Source organism: Lactuca serriola, chromosome 4 (genome assembly GCF_051521515.1).
Source record: "Lactuca serriola cultivar US96UC23 chromosome 4, Lser_US96UC23_V15, whole genome shotgun sequence".
NCBI lineage: Eukaryota > Viridiplantae > Streptophyta > Magnoliopsida > Asterales > Asteraceae > Lactuca > Lactuca serriola.
Window position 1 is genome coordinate 107,059,454 of NC_136411.1, and position 20,834 is coordinate 107,080,287.

Consider the following 20,834-nt stretch of genomic DNA (forward strand, 5'->3'; position numbering starts at 1 on the left):
ATGCATGACCCATGTATAGTCTATGCACGTGCATTGGAGAATTTTCTCATGTGGGTTATGTAATTTGCTCCAAGATCTCTAATTCTTCCCAAACACTTCTGATGGTTCTTATTGGTTATTATAGCTCTAACTTACACAAGTTGACATTATTTTATGTAGCACAACATCTATGTCTTAACCAATTAATAACTTTTTTTTTGAAAGAGCCAAACCAAACATCTATGTCTTAACCAATTAATAACTTAATGTCTCCATGTGCCTAAGAGTGTACACATGACACCACTAGATTATTTCCTTAAGCCTTAATTATCAATAATTATTCTCTCAACCTAATTCCATTTTTTGTTCCTGATTTAGTTCCAACAAACATGAATCTAAGCTCATCAATGTGATTTAGAAGCTTAACATTGAAAACTTTAGAGATTGTGAACTTAACCAAATCCTTATATTACATTGAAAACTCTTAACATCGGATCTTGTAATCATGACCTAAACGTTGGTGTCCTAAAATGGATGAGGCTTCCAAGTCGAGTCTTTTTTTTCACATTCTCGTCTACATTACATGATAATAGATTTTGAGAATTGATCATCCATAAGTAATTTATAGAGGTTTTTCCCCAAGAAACCAAAACCAACCACAAAATTTAGGCTAACAGTTCCTTTACCATTACTAAAAGTTAATTCATATGCATAAGCATTTAGTTAAGACAAAAATATCAAATTTCGCATAATACCCAATCAAGGTTTTAAAAAACGCTCAACGTTATCTAGTTGATGACCTTAGGTTAAGGGATTAATCGGGGACCCTAAATTGCTATTTCGTTGGATTTTAAAAAATAAAATATGAATAATATCATAACAAAGGTCATAAATATCACTAGTATCATAACAAAGTAGGTTAATATGATTAATTAATACAACAATAATCATTCCTTAAATAGTTTCTATTGAGATAGAACTTCTTTAAAGTATTAAAATTTCATCATTCGCTACTATTGTGCTCTATGTGTAGGCGTGGATTAATCGCTAGAAGCCTTCTAGTCGGTCGGGTAGTGCATAAGGACTAATCGAAGATTAATCGGGACCTAGACAGGATTTTTACAGCAATGTGCTCGATACATAATTGTGTTTCAAAATCCACCTTCCAATACTAATGCAAAGATACCAACAATTTCAACACTTAAATCATCACCATTCCCAAAATGTGAGATATATTAGGATTCTTTATTATAATTTATCCCCCTCCTACGTACACATGACGACAGACTCATCTTCTACTTATCCTTATACATATTGTAATTGATCTTAGAGGCACCAAACTACGTAAGGATGGAGGTCAATATGAAGTGGATTAAGAAGCCCTCGTTTATCTACATATTTATGCCTTTTAACGTGTTTTCTGTTTTTCTTATCATCATGATGTGTTCACACACACCACTCATACCATCATATTTAGTAATTAACATCTTAAATATGAAAGTCTTGTATGATCCATAAGCGGTAACCTTGAATTATTCCTCCATTGAGTCTAAATATATGTTTTTTATTGTCTAGGTTTCGAATGGCTTTACGAATAGATAACGACATGGACTTTTTTAACAATCATGAATGAAATGTTAATCATTGCTCCCATTCTGATAGCGAGTGCAACAAGATAATAATATCCAACTCATGATCTAAATAATTTATTCAAAATTCAACTTTATGTTATTTCTTTGTGTCGAAAATCCATGCAATTCAAATGTTCAATTCCTTCATTTGCGGTTAAAGTTGCTTAGGTTATAGAAATATTAGATGTATGCATAAAAGTGACTAAATACATTGAATCATAAATTATAAAAACATATATATGAAAGATCTTGCATGCCCAAGTGTAACATCCCATTTTTCAAGTAGCTTCATATTCATCCCTCAGATTTGAATTATGTCAATTTTTGGCCTTTGGGTTGGAAGGAAGTGGTAAGAAAGGACTAAGCATGAAAGGTTATAAATTGGGCGAGTACGCCCAACATAGGCTGTGGTACGCCCAACGTAGAAGTTTAAATGATCGCGGGTGTAGGAGGAGTACGCCTAGCATACGAGAAGTACGCCCCGCATACTCCTAGAGACCCTAAACCCTAATTTTGGGGCTAACCACTATATAAAGAACATTATGGCTCAAACCTTAGCATCCTTATCAGCCGCCCCAACCTCAGAGAAACCCTAAAACGCCTCACTTCTTCATCTTTGGGTGATTTTGACTTCAAGAAGCCCCTTTTGGGTGGTGTAAGCTTGGAAGAGGAAAATAAGAAGTTGGCAAGGAAGAACTTGGGAAGTTGGAGCTCATAGATTTGGAATAGCATCATCATTTGGAACTCTTTGGAGGTATAAAGTTCATAGCTTTACCTAAGAATACTTAGATCTAGTGTAGTTTGGTTTTGGAGTCATTTTGGTCCCAAGAATGAACCTTAATGATGAAATCTCGTTTTGAGCTTAGGGTTGCCACCCTCAGAGATAAAAGGCTCCCGTAAGCAGTAATGTCTCCATATTGAATGTCTTAATGGGTTCATGCATGAGATCTAGCCCTCTTCATGGAAGTAATGCATCATTTTTGGAGTTTGGGATTGTTTGGGCCAAGTAAAGTCACGAAGTCAGTGACTTTATGGATTAAGACGTGGAAAAGGACCAGGATCTGTGATTATAGCTTCTAAAGTGGAGTATTAAGCCCTTAATGAGAAAAGGACTTAACAGGGGATTTACACTGAACATACGTGTATGTACGACCAACGTACGCACCTTCTAGCCTGTACGCTTAGCGTACGTGGATGTACGCCCCGCGTAATCTGTCAGTATGGACTTTGTGTTATTGGGTCACGATTTGGGCCATGCTTGGGTATTTGGACTTAGATGGGCCATCAGGAGTTAGTTGTTATGGGCCAATAATATGTTTGAGCTTAGGGTAAGGCCCATTTAGGGGATTGGGCCCAATGTAGTAAATTGGGCCATTAGTGGGCCACTAGGGGATTTGGGAAGACCATCCATTGTTGGGCTTTTTATATTCTGATTTTGAGCCTTTGATATGGACCAAGTTGGACTAGGGGTAAAATGGTCATTTTACCCTAAGGAGGATTATTTTGTTGAACTAAGTGATATTTTGGTATTGATAGCTTTGGGAGTCGAGAGATCAGCTGTTCGGGATATTGGTGAGGCAGCGCTTCAGGAGTTCGATTCTTTGGTTCAGATCAGCAGTGCAAGGTGAGTTATCCTCACTATATCAACAGGGTCTAAGGCACCAAGGCCGACCCTTATTGGATTGTATCCGGTTATGGCATGATATGTTTATTGGTTTGCATCCTGGTAGTTAGGATGAGGTTATGTTTATGCTTAGTGACCTGGTTAGGTCGGTGTCCTGGTTATAGGATGGTATTATGTGATATGCTAGTATGATCTATTAGATCGGTATCTTGGTAGATAGGATGTTACATGATGTTATGATCTGTTAGATCGGTTTCCTGATAGATAGGATGATATATGATGTTATGATTCGTTAGATCAGTATCCTGGTAGACAAGATGTTATATGTTGATATGATCTGCTAGATCAGTATCCTGGTAGATAGGATGTTGTTATGCTGTTATGATCTGCTAGATCGGTTTGTATGTCTATAGACTGTTATCTGATATATGTGCACATGTTTGTTTGGCGGTTGAGGCTTATCTACTTTGTGCAAAAGCCAATAGACCTGGGCATTCCAACCTGTTGGTTGTGAGCCATGGGTATTCCATCCCGAGGATGATTGGACTCATAGTATGTGGGCATTCCAACCTATTGGTCGTGGGCCTGGCGTATTCCATCCCGATGGTGATTGGACCCATAGTATGTTGTTTATAATTATATGTGTATTGTTGTGGGTATGGGTATTTTGGGGTAACTCACTAAGCTTTCAGGCTTACAGTTTTAGTTTATTGTTTCAGGTTCAACGGATGACCTCAGGAAGGCGAAGGCGTGACAGTACACTTCCTCGATTGATGATTATGATTTCTGGGAACTCTGATGTTTAAACTATTTTGAAAACAAATTGTAATAACCGAATGGTTTTATATGATTTAAAAAGTTTTAAATTTGCTCGAATTTTACGGATGTTACACCAAGAGTCATTGTATAATGATATTGCTAATAACATAAATTCTTATATGGGCGCACCTTATAACAACTTACCACTAACTGATTATTTATTAGTATAATTTTATTATTAATAAATATATCAACACTTGTATTTATTTGGAAAAACATTAGTTTTGTGAAAATAATATTTTGGGAATTATTATTTCTAGGAAATAATAATTAAGAGAACAAAACTATCTTAATATACATAAGGTATATATTTAAATGTTATGTACAACTTTTTGGTCACTTTGAGTAACCATCAAGTTAACATATGTAACTAGCTAGTTGAATAAAGTAAAAAACATTTCATTTTTGTCTCCTTTGACCTATATGAAATGATGGTGTTAGACATGCATTTTGATTTGTTTATTACCTCATTCCATGCTTATAAGAAAGCCCCATGCTTATATTATTTTATGTCCACATTTTGTACTAAGTGTTGGTATAAAAGAAAGGCTTAAAGATGAGTTTCGACTAGTTGTTTTACTCACTTTTCTCTTAAAAAATTGCAGCCAAAATTTGGATTTTGCATGCTCTCACCTTCTTCTTCTTTCTTCCATTTGGTGCTAGAAATTAAGGCTCTAAGGTTTCTTCTCTTTAAACACTTATTCGGTATAAGTCTTAAAGTGTAAGAACAACTTTATGACAAGTGTTCACTAACATATTTTAGTGGTTCAAAGCTTGTTTGTTGGATACATTATAACGAACTTCTACTTGGAGTTTTAAATCCATTTTCATCAACTTCCTAATTGCCAAATGAACCAATGTCTTCAAAGGTTTTTACACTTTCTTCTTCTGCTTTGGTTATGTTTAATATTTCTAAGTTCTTGCAAAATGATCATTGGTGGGTATATTTATTAATAATCAAAGGTTTTAGTTTATTCAAACAAAATTGCTTCTGTTGTTAATTACGTTAGTTTTTAAGACTAAAATTGGACTATTTTGAATAAAAACCCAACAATACATCGGTAACTAAAGATGATATACATCAACAACATGCATAAAAATAACTAAGTACAATAAGGGATAAATTATAGCAACAAGCATATCTGAAGATTATCGATTAACAATACCTAAATAATAGTTTATGATGATGTATTTCTTGCAAACCAGTTTCACGTTGGGTATAAACATCAACCAAACATAATGAAACAAGTAATATACAAAAGTATGATACTCACTTGTGTAACACTGTGTTTCAAGAAGTTTATTTTTTTAGGATTATGGGCAATAATGTAACATCCTGTTTCCTGTCATTTCTGGGCTGTGGGCCGGAAATCGATTGTGTAAGGCTTTGGGCCTGAAGAGGAAAAGTTTAGTCCTCGTGGAAGGAGGTAATGTTAGTTAAGAGATTTAACCCTTAAACAGTGTTTAGGACCGAATGGTAGAAAGGGAAAAGTCATAGGTCGAGTACGCTAGGTGTAAGGGGAGTACGTTGGGCGTACCAAGAGTACGATGGGCATTCATGATCAATTCCCAAACCCTATTTTCGTGGTTTGAGCCCTATTCAAGCTCCTTAACTTGTCCAAACCCATTCCATTCTCAACCTCCACCTCTCCAACAACCTCTCTTGATATCCTAACCCTAGTTTGAGCCATGAGCAAAAAGAAGGTGTTTTTAAGTGCTTTGGAGTGTTCTTGGTGCACCGTGGAGAAGAAGGAACTCATTGAATAAGCATTGGTTGCATTGAAGCTTGTAGATCCATACCTTGTTCACCTTGATCTTTCTTTTGGAGTTATAAAGTTTGAATCTTGGTGATGGAATTGTTAGATCTAGCTAGTTTTGGGTGTTATGAGCTTTTGGTCACTTTAAGTGCATAAAGTTTAGATCTTGAAAGTTTGTGACCTTGTTATGGATAAAGTTGGAAACTTTATCCATCTAAACATCATATTGATTCAGATCTAAAGGTTAGAGACTTGGACTTAATGGATTAAGTTGAAAAAGATGTAGTTTTGGTCCCTTTAAGACTTAAAGACTTGATCTTGTTTGTTGGGACCATTCTAATTGATAAAGTTGGAAAATTTATCCATTATGGAGCTATTAGGAAACATAAAAATGTGATCTTGGTCCTTCTATCCTTTCCATTAAACAGTTGTAATGTCTTAATGGATTAATAAGTCAGGGTTTTAGCTTTTGGACCTTTCCTAACTAGAAAGTCACAAAGGTGGAAACTCTAACATTTAAAACAATGTTTTGAGGCTAGATCTGAGTTTGGGTGAAAAGTCCTTAAGGGATTAAGTTCTTAATGGAAATGATGGAACCGACTCATGTATGCTAGGTGTAGTTTTGATACGTTGGGTGTACTAAACCATCCCATGTATGCTAGGCGTATGTTGAGTACGCAGGACGTACTCAACCAACCTTGGACTTTGACTTTTGTTGACTCTGTTGACCTTTGACTTTTTGACCAAGTTTGACTTTAGGTCAAACTTGAGGATTTTGATTGGTGATTAAGATTTATATGGTTCTAGTGTTAGTGGGTCTGCAGGAGCAAACAATGTCGCAGGGAGCGTGTTGCAATGTTTTTTGGGTTTCTTCATTTAAGTGAGTTTTCCTCATTATACTCGTGGGTCGAAGACACTAATGCCGACCCACTAGGTTATTTATCTTGGTATATAGGATGTTGCCATGTTATAGTAATTTGTTAGATCTGTATCCTGCTATTTAGGATGTTGCTATGTGGTAATGATCTGTAGATCTTCCTGCTTATCTGTTTATTGGCTATATGTTTATCTGTTGCATATGTCGACATAGTGTGGTTGGGTTGAGAATGTATTGCTTTGTGGTGCCAGTCAACAAACCCGGTATGGTAAGGTTGAGGCCATGTGCCAACAAACTTGGATGGTTGAGTTGAGGCTAGCTGCCAACAAACCCGGTATGGTAAGGTTGAGAGAACGTGCCAACAAACCTAGATTGTTGGGTTAAGTCCACGTGCCAATAAACCCTGGGCGGTTGGATTGAGGTCTTACTGATGGGTTTGAGCCATAAGAACTTTCCTATGTGCACATGAAAACCCTAATTGCTTGGATCTAGGTTTCTCTAATTGAACATGCATGTATCCAAGACTTTCATTCATAGATCTAATGTAAACTAACAATTCATAACATATGAAAAAACAGATCTAGAAGAATACCTTGAGTTGCTTGTTTGATACTTCTTCTTGGAGCTTAGAGTCACAATTGTCACTCCTCTAATGGCTTAAAAACACCAACTAGCAAAAAGATGATTTGAGAGAGAAGAAGGAGGGTGAGAAATCGGCCCTAGGGTTTCTTGCCTTGCATGAGTGTCGATTTCCCTCACCCTAGGGGTCTATTTATACTATGAGATACTATGGTTTCACCTTTAACCCTAATTGAATAACTTAGGCCCTAAGCAATCCAAGATCCTTCTAGATTTTAGGCTTGGACGAATTTAAGGTTCCCAAACCCTAAATTTCGTCCACCCCATTATCTATAAGGATACATAGCCCAAAACACAACTATCACACATTTGACAGTTTATGCCCCTTTATTCAATTAACCTTTTTAAGTCACCAAATTAATTCTTAATTAATATATGGCTTATATTAATCAAATAATATTATTAATCCTTTAATATATTATTCTCATAATATAATAATATTTCTTCTCTCTTAACAAATCATCATGTCAAGTTGCTATGGTGAAGGCAACCCAAAAGGACCATGCTCAACCGGGTCAAGTACTTACCAAATATAGTTACAACCTTAGACACTAATCCAACAGTCTCCCACTTGGATAAGTCTAGTAACTATATATGCAAACACAAACCGATTAGCAATCGTAGCTCTCAAAGACGCTGTCAACTCTGATCTTATCAATGTCCTGTCCTTTAGATAAGGGATCGTACAGTCCTCTGTTTAGATATTATGCTGACAATTTTATGGAACTTATTATCCAGCATTTGGTTTCTCGATCTCAGATTCATTTGACATAGAACTTAATTGAACACATCAATTCAGTCCTGACCGAGCCCGACACATAAGTCAAATCAAATCATCGAGCGGCCATGATATCGCTTTTATCCTCTCAGAATGAAAGTAACAGATAAACTTCGACTTATATGCATTCACTATTTACTAATCAACTATACACAACAATTCGTTTTATGACATCAATTTACTGATGCGGTTTCGCATTGTCAATGCACAACCAATTAATAAACATTAAACCATATATCTTGGTTTTAAGACCATATGATATTATTGTCTTGCGATCACTTGTGTCACATTCCAAAAAGTGATTCCAGGTGTCCTTCTTCTACTCGATGTCTAATAAAGTGATATTTTCTGTCGATATGTCGATATCTATCATGATCCCTCGGTTCCTTGGTCAAGGAAACCGCTCCCTCATTATCACAGAAAATTTCCATAGGCTCCTTTATGGCAGGCACAACTCCAAGATCACCAATGAAGTTCTTCAACCACATCGCCTCCTTTGACGCTTCGCTCACTGCAATGTACTCTGATTCGCACGTTGAATCATCTACGGTCTATTGTTTGGAACTTTTCCAAGTCACTGCTCCTCCATTAAGGGTAAAGACCCGGCCCAACTGCGAACGATAGTTGTCCCTGTCGGTCTGGAAGCTGGCATCACTATACCCTCGCACCTTTAAGTCATCACCCCCTCCGAGGACTAAGAACCATTCCTTGGTCCTCCGAAGGTACTTAAGTATATTCTTGACTGCAATCCAATGAGCTCTGCCAGGGTTCCCTTGATATCTACTGACCATGCTCAAAGCAAAGGCCACATCAGGGAGAGTACAAGTCATATGATTGAGCCAACTGCGGAAGCGTAGGGTACTCGGATCATCTCAACTATCTCGGCTTCGGTACTCAGACTTTGAGTCTTACTCAACTTGACATTACTTTGTATCGGTAGTTCTCCCTTCTTCGAGTTTTCCATACTAAAACGTTTTAGTACTTTATCTAAGTAAGTATTCTGACTAAGTCCTATTAGTCTCTTACTTCTTTCTCTCACTATCCTTATTCCCAAAATATAGGAAGCCTCTCCGAGGTCTTTCATAGCGAAGCACTTCCCGAGCCAGGATTTAACCTCCTGCAAGGTCGAGACATCGTTTCCTATAAGCAATATGTCATCAACATACAAAATGAGGAAGCTAACTATACTCCCACTGGCCTTGACATATACACATGATTCATCTTCACTTCGTACAAATCCAAACTCTTTGACTTTCTCATCGAAGCAAAGATTCCATCTGCGAGATGCTTGCTTAAGTCCATAAATGGACTTCTCAAGCTTGCACACTCTATTGGGATGCTTCGGATCGACAAAACCCTCTGGCTGAGCCATGTAAACATCCTTAGCCAACTTCTCATTCAGGAAAGCGGTCTTGACATCCATCTACCATATCTCGTAATCATGAAATGCAGCAATGGATAGCATCACCCTAATAGATTTTATCTTAGCGAATAGTGAGAAGGTCTCATCATAGTCAACTCCGGGAGTTTGAGTAAAGCCCTTCGCCACTAGTCGTGCCTTATATGTGTGCACATTCCCATCCACGTCGGTCTTCTTCTTGAAGATCCATTTGCACCCAACTGTCTTACGTCCGGGAACATTGTCAACCAAATTCCAAACTTGGTTGTCATACATGGATTGAATCTCACTGTCCATCGCCTCTTTCCATTTTACAGACTCTGGGCCTGCCATGGCTTCCTTATAGCTGTTAGGTCCATCTAGATTTATTAGTGTACCATCACTAATATACGTATCCCCTTCGGTAGTAATATGAAAGCCATACAACAGTGGTTGAACTCTAACTCTTTCGGAACGTCTAAGAGGTAAGGACTCGTCAATTGGTTCAACCAGATTTTCCTCCTCGGGTTGAGCGCCAGTGTTAGAGGTTCCTTCATCGCTCGACTCTCGAATCTCTTCAAGATTGATTTGCCTCCCACTGTCTCCTTTGCTTATGAGTTCTCGCTCTCGGAAAACCCCTCTCCTCGCAACGAAGACAACATTGTCACTCGGTCTATAGAAGAGATATCCAAAGGATTTTTGCGGGTAGCCGATGAAAATACATCGATTACGCCTTTCTGCCACACCATTCAACTACAGTGTCCTAGGTGGCGTCAATTACGAAACTATTCCGCATTCCTTGAGATAGTCGTGGAATTCGAGACTTAGGTACTCTCCTCCTCGATCGGATCGAAGCATCTTGATTTTCCTGCCCAATTGATTCTCCACTTGATGTTTGAATTCTTTGAACTTTTCAAACGTTTCTGACTTGTTCTTGATTAAGTAGATATACTCATATCTACTATAATCATCGGTAAAAGTCACATAGAAGCGGTTCCCATCCTTTGTGGTAGATCTAAAGGGCCCACACACATCGGTATGTATGAGATCCAATAAACCTTCACCCCTCTCACAAGTGCCAGTGAAGGGTGACTTGGTCATCTTTCCAAGTAAACAAGATTCGAACGTGTCATCTTCCCTAAGGTCGAATGACTCCAACACTCCATCCTTTTGGAGTTGGGCTATGTGCTTCTTGTTGACATGTCCAAGACGACAATTCCACAAGGATGCTTTATCCATACTATTGGAAGAATCCATACACAACACATCATTTCCTAGGTTATCTACACCCATAACAGTTTCATAAATTCCATTACAAGGCATTGCTTCAAAATATAAAACACCATTTAGATAAGCATAAATTGAACCATTCTCATTATTAAACGAATATCTAAATCCTTGTTTAAACAAACCATGAAAAGAAATGATGTTTCTTGCCATATCTGGCGAGTAGCAACAATTATTTAAATCTAAATTCAATCCATTACTAAGCACTAAAGAATACATTCCAATCTTGGTAACAGGAGACGATCTTCTGTTCCCCATGATTAGATTCATTCTTCCAAGCTCCACATCCCTACTTCTTCCTAGTCCCTGCAAATCAGAACAAATGTAGTAACCACACCCTGTATCAAGAACCCAATAAATAGCATGGGATGAATCATTAGATTTAATTGTGTATATACCTGCAAAAGATGGCTTGATCTTTCCATCCTTGATGGCTTGCAAATATTCTGGGCAGCTTCTCTTCCAATGCCCTATTTTGTGGCAATGATGGCACTCTGCCTCTTTTGGGTTAGGGTTGGGCTTAGCAGGATCAACCTTGGTCCCAATAGAAGAGGAACCATCTTGGGACTTTCCCTTGCGGTGGTTCTTCGAAGAAGCCTTCCTCTTCTTGCCCCTTCCCTGCCCAATAGCCAAAACAGGAGCAACAGACGGATTGGGAGATGGTGCAACAGACTTGTCCTTAAGGTTGCTCTCAGCAGTCCTTAGGAGCCCTTGGAGTTTGCTTAGGGTGACCTCTTCCTTGTTCATGTGGTAGGTCATCATAAATTGGTTGTAGCATGAGGGAAAGGAGTGGAGAACAATGTCGATAGCCAAATCTTCCCCAAAGTTGACATTCAACTTGCGAAGATGATCGACATACCTTTGCATCTTTTGCAAGTGCACGGTAAGAGGTTCTCCACTTCCCATTTTAGCAGTGATCATATTCGTTATGATCTCATAGCGCTCTTGCCTCGCGCTTTGGTGGTATCGCTCCATCAAGTCTAGATGCATCTCATAAGGATACATGTCCTCATAGGACTTTTGGAATTCGGAGTTCATGGTGGCTATCATGATGCAATGGACTTTCATTGCATCACGCTCATGTGTTTCAAACACAGCCATTTCTTCGAGAGTGGCAGTTTCTGGATTGATCTTCTCGAGCTTCTCATCGAGAACATACTCCTTGTCCTCGTAACACGTGATCGTGTGAATGTATCTTATCCATTCGCTAAAGTTCGATCCATCGAAGGTCACCTTTTGACAAAGGCTCATTAGCGTGAATGAGCTAGCAGCAGCGTTGTTTGCGTTAGACATCTACAAATAGAAAGAAACAAAGTTGATTAGAGTTAAGTCCCTAATTAACACCCAAAATGGAAATTTAGGGCTAGGACCCAACAACATTATTTACACATTAGAAAAGGGATACCATAATCCAATATGCAAATAATTTGGAGGTAAGTGAATGACAATTCACTAATTCTTCACCATGAAAACATAAGCTTTAAGTTTTAAATGTATTGAGAATTCCTAGATTTTGAGATTCATTGAACTTTTCAATGGCATGTTTAAATCTCGATATGCCCCTCTAGTTTGTGACTGGGATACTGAGGATCACAAAGCGGGTGTGAATAACCATGCAAATCTACATAGTGCCTTCATTGTTACAATCACCTATTCGATGTGCCGGTAAACCACACACGCTCCACCGAACTATGACAAACAATGAATCACCCTTTGCCACCTTTGCTTAGAACCAATTAGTGTGCCGGTTAACCACACGCGCTCCATTAACATCTAAACAAGGGTGCAAAGTGTAATTTCATGGGATTGCATCAATTCACTTTTCCTAAAGTAACTAAGATTGGGAATTTTATACAATAGTTTAGTTACTTTAAATGGATTCATCATACTTATCAATGAGAAGAGGTTTGCCCTATCCTACCCGTTCGGCTAACGACCCTTCACCAGTCAAGCAAGCGGTGGGTGTGAGTGTACACCCATTAAACGCCATTTTATAGGCAGCAACCTTATACCCACCTTATAGACCGGCTTCGTGAATGAGGCCTACTAACGGTAAGACCGGCATATTTTAACTCATATATATATATATATATATATATATATATATATATATATATATATATATATTAAGCTTGTAATCATATAATAGTATAGGTTGAATTTTAAACTTGTAAAATTGTAGGGTTTGAAATTTAAATTATTCAAATTAAACTTTTAATCACAAAACTTAAATTTCAAAACTTGAGGACAAGTTTTAAACTTTTCAAAACATAAGGATCAAATAGCAAATAATGTAAATCAACAATTAGATTATCTCTATTTTATCTAATTCATTATTACTTGCAAAACAATTCACCAATTCAATTCAAATAATCAATTATTATCACATAAGGAAATTATTATTCAACTAATTGGTAATTATCTTTTGTTTGGTCAAGAATATACTCATATATATATAGTTAAAATTGGATTTTAATGACCCAAAACAGTTAAGACAAGTTTCCTCAAGAAAAACAGCAAGAAATCCCGAAACTCCTTCTTTCTGACGCTCGAACTCGCCGAGTTCCCACTATGGACTCGCCGAGTTGGAGCTACTCGCCGAGTCCACAGTGGAACTCGCCGAGTTCATCGGACAGAAGACCAAAAATCGAATTTTTGAAGCAACAAACAATTAAACAATGCATCAATTCAATAGAAATCAATAAAAGCTATGGTTGGGTTGAGGCTAGCTGCCAACAAACACGGTATGGTAAGGTTGAGACAACATGCCAACAAACCTAGATTGTTGGGTTAAGTCCACGTGCCAATAAACCCTGGGCGGTTGGATTGAGGTCTTACTGATGGGTTTGAGCCATAAGAACTTTCCTATGTGCACATGCAAACCCTAATTGCTTGGATCTAGGTTTCTCTAATTGAACATGCATGTATCCAAGACTTTCATTCATAGATCTAGTGTAAACTAACAATTCATAACATATGAAAAAACAGATCTAGAAGAATACCTTGAGTTGCTTGTTTGATACTTCTTCTTCTTGGAGCTTAGAGTCATAATTGTCACTCCTCTAATGGCTTAAAAACACCAACTAGCAAAAAGATGATTTGAGAGAGAGGAAGGAGGGTGAGAAATCGGCCCTAGGGTTTCTTGCCTTGCATGAGTGTCGATTTCCCTCACCCTAGGGGTCTATTTATACTATGAGATACTATGGTTTCACCTTTAACCCTAATTGAATAACTTAGGCCCTAAGCAATCCAAGATCCTTCTAGATTTTAGGTTTGGACGAATTTAAGGTTCCCAAACCCTAAATTTCGTCCACCCCATTATCTATAAGGATACATAGCCCAAAACACAACTATCACACATTTGACAGTTTATGCCCCTTTATTCAGTTAACCTTTTTAAGTCACCAAATTAATTCTTAATTAATATATGACTTATATTAATCAAATAATATTATTAATCCTTTAATATATTATTCTCATAATATAATAATATTTCTTCTCTCTTAAAAAATCATCATGTCAAGTTGCTATGGTGAAGGCAACCCAAAAGGACCATGCTCAACCGGGTCAAGTACTTACCAAATATAGTTACAGCCTTAGACACTAATCCAACACTTACAACTCTGTGTTGTAAACCAACAAACATGGTATGATTGGGTTGAGGTCAAGGACTAACAAGCCTTGTATCCATGTTTGTTGTATATGTTATATGTTTGTGCGGTGGTACTTTGGGGGAACTCACTAAGCTTCGTGCTTACAATTGTTTGTTATGGTTTCTAGTACTTCAGATGACCAGTAAAAGTAAAGGTGTGATCGTGCACATCCTTCAGATTTTATGTTATTGGATTTTGGGATACTCTGATTATGAACTATACTTTTGCAACAATTATTGACTTTAGATTGTTTTGGAAAAATGAACATTTTACTCTGACTTTTAGGACGTTACAAATAAATGGATCAAGTAAAGGCTTTGGGCTTCAAGGGATCAGGGTTTAGTTCGACATGTGTTAAGCAAATATTAACTAGATAGAAGTGTGAGGCTCGTCGATACCTTTCTGTGGATACAAAGATCGCCGAAAACGGAGTTGAAAGTAAGAAGTTATGGTGGTTTGAAGCTGGAATGAATTTGGGTGAAAAGTCGTGGCCACAACGTAGGGATCAGAGCCCACGACATGGAGATCAGTCAGGCCCAAGCCCATGATTCTTAGGGTTTTCAACGTATTTAAGCATAATGTTCCACATTTTGGGCATTTTATCAGCCTCCGTTACCTCTAGAACCCATTGGAAGAATCCCTAGCCTCCACCTTCAAGATTTGAGCTTCTCCTCTCTCCTCTTTTGGATGATTTTTAAGTTATTTTGTTGAAGCTTAAAGATCAAGAAGGTTCTTTTGATTGCAAGGAATGATGATTTAAGTTTGGATCCATCAAAGGCACTGCATTTTGGGACCATTGTGAGTCTAAAGTTCCAGTCTTGATATCTAGTTCATTAGATCTTGTCATATGGGGTTTTTGGCACTTTTGGTCCATTTGATGAGTGATATTGGAGTTAAGTGGACTCCAACATTTTTTGATCAGTTTGGAATGTTTCTTGGATCCCATGGACTAAGAAAGTTAAGATCTTTTGTCTTCCCTTTTAGCCATGCAAGTTATCATGGTCTTTTAGGTCATTTTGGTGTATTAAAGTTTAGATCTTGAAAGATTGTGACATCATTATGGATATAGTTGAAAACTTTATCCATCTATACATCTTGTTGATTCAGATCTGAAAGTTGGAGACTTAGACATAATGGATTAAGTTGAAAAAGATGCATTTTGGGTCCCTTTGAGACGTAAAGTCTAGATCTTGGTGGTTTGGACCTTACTAATGGATAAAGTTAGAAAGTTTATCCATTAAACCCTCAGAAAGTATTAGATCCGAGCTGTGGAGCTCTTGAACTTAGAAGAAAATGGATTAAGCTCGTTTGAGTTGTCCAGACCAATCCCCACGGTGTGGCCTTAGGCTGCCATGGCATGGCGGCTAGGGGATTAGCGACTATTTTGGCATTTTGTGCCCAGGGCGTAGCAAAGGAAGGCCACGATGGGGAGGGCTGCTAATTGGCAATTTTAACTTTGACTTCGACTGTTGACTTTTTGACCCGTTTGACTTTTGGTCAAACTTGAGTAGAATTGAGCATATGGCTAAGGATTTGTTTCAGTTTGGCTTTATGAAGCTTGGTTTGGATGTTCTGTTGTTTAGGTAGTTGTTTGGCTTCTGTTGAATTGTTCATGTGAGTCTCTTCACTGTACTCGTGAGTCGAAGGCACTAATGCCGACCTACTGGATTATGTTTGTAGGATGATAGTTGTCGTTGTGACACTTACATATATGCCTGTATGTGCTTGTTATCTTTGTGACTCTTTCTGATATGACTGTATGTTTACCTGTAGGGGTAAAATAGACCAAGTACCAGTTGAAAGATACCAAAGGAATTGAAATAGACTCATGGGGTGAAATAGACCCAGTATCGGTAAAAAGATACCGGTGGAGTTGAAATAGACTCATGGGATGAAATAGACCCAATACCGGTTGAAAGATACCGAAGGAGTTGAAATAGACACAAGGGTTGAAATAGACTCGATATTGGTTGAAAGACATCGAAGGAGTTGAAATAGACTCAGGGGGTGTAATAGACCCAGTACCGGTTGAAAGATACCGAAAGAGTTGAAATAGACTCAGGGGGTGAAATAGACCCAATTTAGTTTCGAGCTGTTATGTATGTTTGGTATGTAGTATTTTGGGGAACTCACTAATCATTGTGCTTACGGTTTATGTTTAAAATGTTTTCAGGTTCTATTGGTTTCAAAAGGAAGGGTCCGACTTGATCGCACTGCATCCCCTGGAGATTTATTCCGCATTGAGTATTTATGATTTTACTCTAATGTTTTGAGAATACTTTTATCATGTTCATCTTTTGGGATAATGAATAAATGGTTTTGACTTGAAATGAAATTTTTACTCAGAAATTTTGGCACGTTACAACTTGACATCTCCTTTGGACACAAATGTGATGTTTATGTGGATTAGGCTCAATGATTGATCACATACATCATTGTCACGCAACTAGCAGTTGGGTTAAACGAATGTCACCATAGTGACAACATTGAGATTGGTTTAAGTTGAAACAAAGCCTATGATACCATTTGCTGGGAAAAATCCCCACCATAGTGACAAACTATTTATGTGAACTAGTTGCCTGCTGGGTTGTACCCATAGGGTGATCCAACGGAGCCCTACGTTAAAATGTCTATTTGTTTGTCAGTCGAAAACTACCATGAAAATTCTAAATTTTAATTTGTTTTCTTCGAAAACTTTCATAAAAACCACATTGTATGGTGTTATAGTTGTGTGTAGTATGGGATCTTATAATGGTTCTTGCAAAAGGATTGATGAAAACCAAACCAATCATGTGGTTTTCCATATTTTACATTATTTTATTTTGATCAATCCAACCAATTAAAGTTCAATTAAAGTTTGGGACAAAATCATGGTTAATGTGATGCATACTATGTGTGTATGATGTTATAAATTCGCTTAGATACCACATGTTGCATTATATTTCCACAATCAACGACCAAACATCACACAAACACAAACTAGATTATATCTACTTGTTAGGTATTTGGTATTTACCGGTTTTGGAGCTTTGGATGACGAAGAAATCATTGTTCTTTGTTCAAACATTGAAATTGTAATGGTATTGTTTCCCTTTGGAAAAATTGTCTAGGTATTCTAAAGTTTTCACATATTGATGGATTCTAGAGATAATCATCTTCATGTGTGCATGTTGATCCGTTCAAAACTTGATAAACGCTAAAACATAGATTTTTTGTACATGTTTTATACATGTATACATGATGCCTTTATTTATGACATATTATTGAAATATTCAACAATTTAAAAGTTTTATAAATGTTGCAATTGTGTCTTTCTTTATTTTTAACTCATACGTCATGGATAACAATCGGGATTTTCAGGTGATATATATATATATATATATATATATATATATATATATATATATATATATATATATATATATATATATATATATATATATATATATATATATATATATATATATATATAGCTCTACTTTCAGCTTGATACTGACCACTTCTTTCTTTCCTTTGGACAACGACTAACCTCCCATCGAGCTTTAACAAACAAAGATGTCTTCTATGTGAAAGCATTACAGGGAATGCTCTTATTATGCATTAGAATCATTGTTCCAAATACTTCAATCTCTGATTACATTACATTTCATATATATATTTGCAACAAAAATGTAGATAACTTGAAAAGAAATGGTAACAATTAAACGATTGAATGAAAGGATCGAGAGGCTCACTCCCAGTTATTTGCAACAATGTCAGCCAAATCCACCACCCTTTGCGAGTAACCCCATTCGTTATCGTACCATGCAATCACCTTCACCATGTCATCTCCCATAACCATGGTCAACGACGAGTCAACAGTCGATGACACGTCGCTGCATCTAAAGTCAACAGACACCAGAGGCTCGTCGCACACCGCCAGAATACCAGCCAACTCATTGTCAGCAGCCTCCCTGAACGCCGCGTTGACCTCCTCAGCGAAGGTCTTCTTGGAAACCTGAACCACCAAGTCCACGACGGAGACATTGGGTGTGGGCACACGGAGAGCAATACCGTTGAGCTTCCCTTTGAGTGACGGCAACACAAGCGCGACGGCCTTTGCTGCTCCGGTGGATGTTGGGACGATGTTCAGTGCTGCAGCTCTTGCACGTCGGAGGTCACGGTGGCTGGCGTCGAGCAGCCTTTGGTCTCCGGTGTAGGAGTGAGTTGTGGTCATTGTTCCCTTTATGATTCCTGTCAAGGTACCATATCTTTGTTTACATTTTACAACAGGAAACTTAATTATACGACGGATGATGATGATCGGAAAGGGAATTACCGAATTTTTGGTCAATGACTTTGACAAAAGGAGCGAGGCAGTTGGTGGTGCAGGAGGCGTTGCTGATGATCGTGTCCGAATGGCTGTAAAGTTCGGCGTTGACTCCGACGACATAAGTAGGAATGTCACCTTTTCCCGGCGCAGTGATTAGAACCTTCTTGGCTCCGGCCTGAAGGTGCTTCCCAGCTCCATCTCTGTCGACAAAAACTCCGGTTCCTTCGATCACCAAATCAATGCCCAATTCCCTGCATTCATACACTCAATTCCTCAAATAATTACCTGCAACATTAATACGTAGTTAGTTTATAGAAAAAAGAACGTACGCCCATGGGAGGTCGGAGGGGTTGCGGCTGGAAACGACTTTGATGATCTTGCCGTCAACGGAAATGGCGTTGTCGCCGGAAGGTTTGACTTCAGCGCCAAAGATGCCGAGAGTGGAATCGTACTTGAGAAGGTGGGATGCTTGTTTGACACCGCCGGTGTCGTTAATGGCGATGACATCCAGAGGTGAATCCTTCCTTCCATGCCAACACCTCAAGAAATTCCTTCCGATACGCCCGAATCCGTTGATCGCTACCTTCAGTTTTGCTTCCGTCACTCCCTTAGGAGTCTTGCTTCCACCCACCTGATCAACACCCATATATATATAAATGCTTCCTTATTATATGCTGTATCTTTTTTTTCGTACGTACGTTATACCCTTAAAAATATGGCTAGAAGAGGATACACAGATAATGTTATATTCCATGATCTAAAACTTAATTCAGACAAGTATATATTGAACAAGTTTCATCCAAAACCACACATATATACTTGACACTACATAGCATTCGAATTCAAGAATGAAGTTTGAAACAGGTATGATCGAGGCACTTACAAGAGTTGTCTGGAAGGCAACCATTGAGACGAAATCATCGGAACCTTTCCTTCCGAAAGGAAGAGATGCAGATGAGCTGCGAAGGCCGGCGAACTCCGAGAAGCCCTTACCATTGACCTGCAAAAGTTTATTATAAGAAAAAGAAGGAAAGAAAGAAGGTGGGATATATATATGATTTGATGTTAATAAGAAGATGGATAAAGTTATAACCTGGAGAGAAGCATTGGCCATGGAGAAGGCTGTAGAAGCCATGGTTGTGTGCAGGAGCTAGAAGGTTAGGGGTTGTATGCTTATAGTGTTAAAATGAAGTGTGGATGAGCTTGGTGATCACAGATAAGCCTATCATCCAATCCAATCCAATCCTATGGCTGTGGATGTATATAATGTTTGTGTGTCTCTCTTTCATCTTTGGTTTTCTCTCTCTTCCCTAATATGCTTCTTATAACGACCATGCTTTCTTTTTAACCATTTATCCATTGATTCTAACTCTTTTATCTACATATTACACATATAGTTTATCTATTTAACACAAACAAGTTATTAGGATATGTTTATTAGGTGATTAGTTGAAAAACTATTTTATAATTGATAAAAACAACATTTATTAAATTAAAGTAAATACTAAATAAAAGTTTTTCGGTTGTTTATGTTTTATTGTAATTTTTTGCGTTTCATATCATATTCATAATATTATCATGAATTTCTAGTATTCGAATACCAGAATTTCAAATTTTATCATAACTAAATTTTAGATGATCGTCTAATTCTTCTGTATGTACGTAATGACTGTGTTTTTTTAAATTATTGTCATTCTTTTAAATATAATCATGGAGGACAAATGTATAGAGGATAAATGTCCATTACTATGAAATCTGTGAGATCATTTATCATTTGTTCAAAATAAAAGTTTGTATTGTTATATAATTTAATAGATTGAGTAAATAAGCTTAAATAATATTAACATAAGACAAATCTTTAAAAAAAATAGAAATATTAAAAAATATATAGGTAAATAAAAAAAAGTATAAAGGAAAATCTAGAATTTCAACAAATCCGAGGATACGAATCGAGTCGAAATTTTATATTGATTTTATATGATGAATGAGTACCTTAAATTGGTAAATAGAAAAATAGAATGTTACAAACAAAAGTAAATTTGAAATTAGCATTCATATTCGGCAAAAAAAAAATATAATTAATAAAGAGTAAAGACTAAG

The 20,834-nt window shown here is 37.4% G+C and overlaps 1 protein-coding gene across 1 annotated transcript; it reads right to left on the reverse strand.

Annotated features, from left to right (window-relative positions):
- Window positions 1-17,982: 17,982 nt before the first annotated feature.
- Window positions 17,983-19,982, reverse strand: LOC145102263 (glyceraldehyde-3-phosphate dehydrogenase A, chloroplastic). The gene is made up of 5 exons (XM_079039645.1): window positions 19,828-19,982; window positions 19,618-19,734; window positions 19,064-19,365; window positions 18,741-18,985; window positions 17,983-18,655 (listed from the first exon to the last, which is right to left on the reverse strand). Exons 1-5 carry the CDS (start codon window positions 19,867-19,869, stop codon window positions 18,153-18,155), a joined length of 1,209 nt encoding a protein of 402 aa, XP_078895771.1. The 5' UTR covers window positions 19,870-19,982; the 3' UTR covers window positions 17,983-18,152.
- Between the last annotated feature and the right edge of the window lie 852 nt (window positions 19,983-20,834).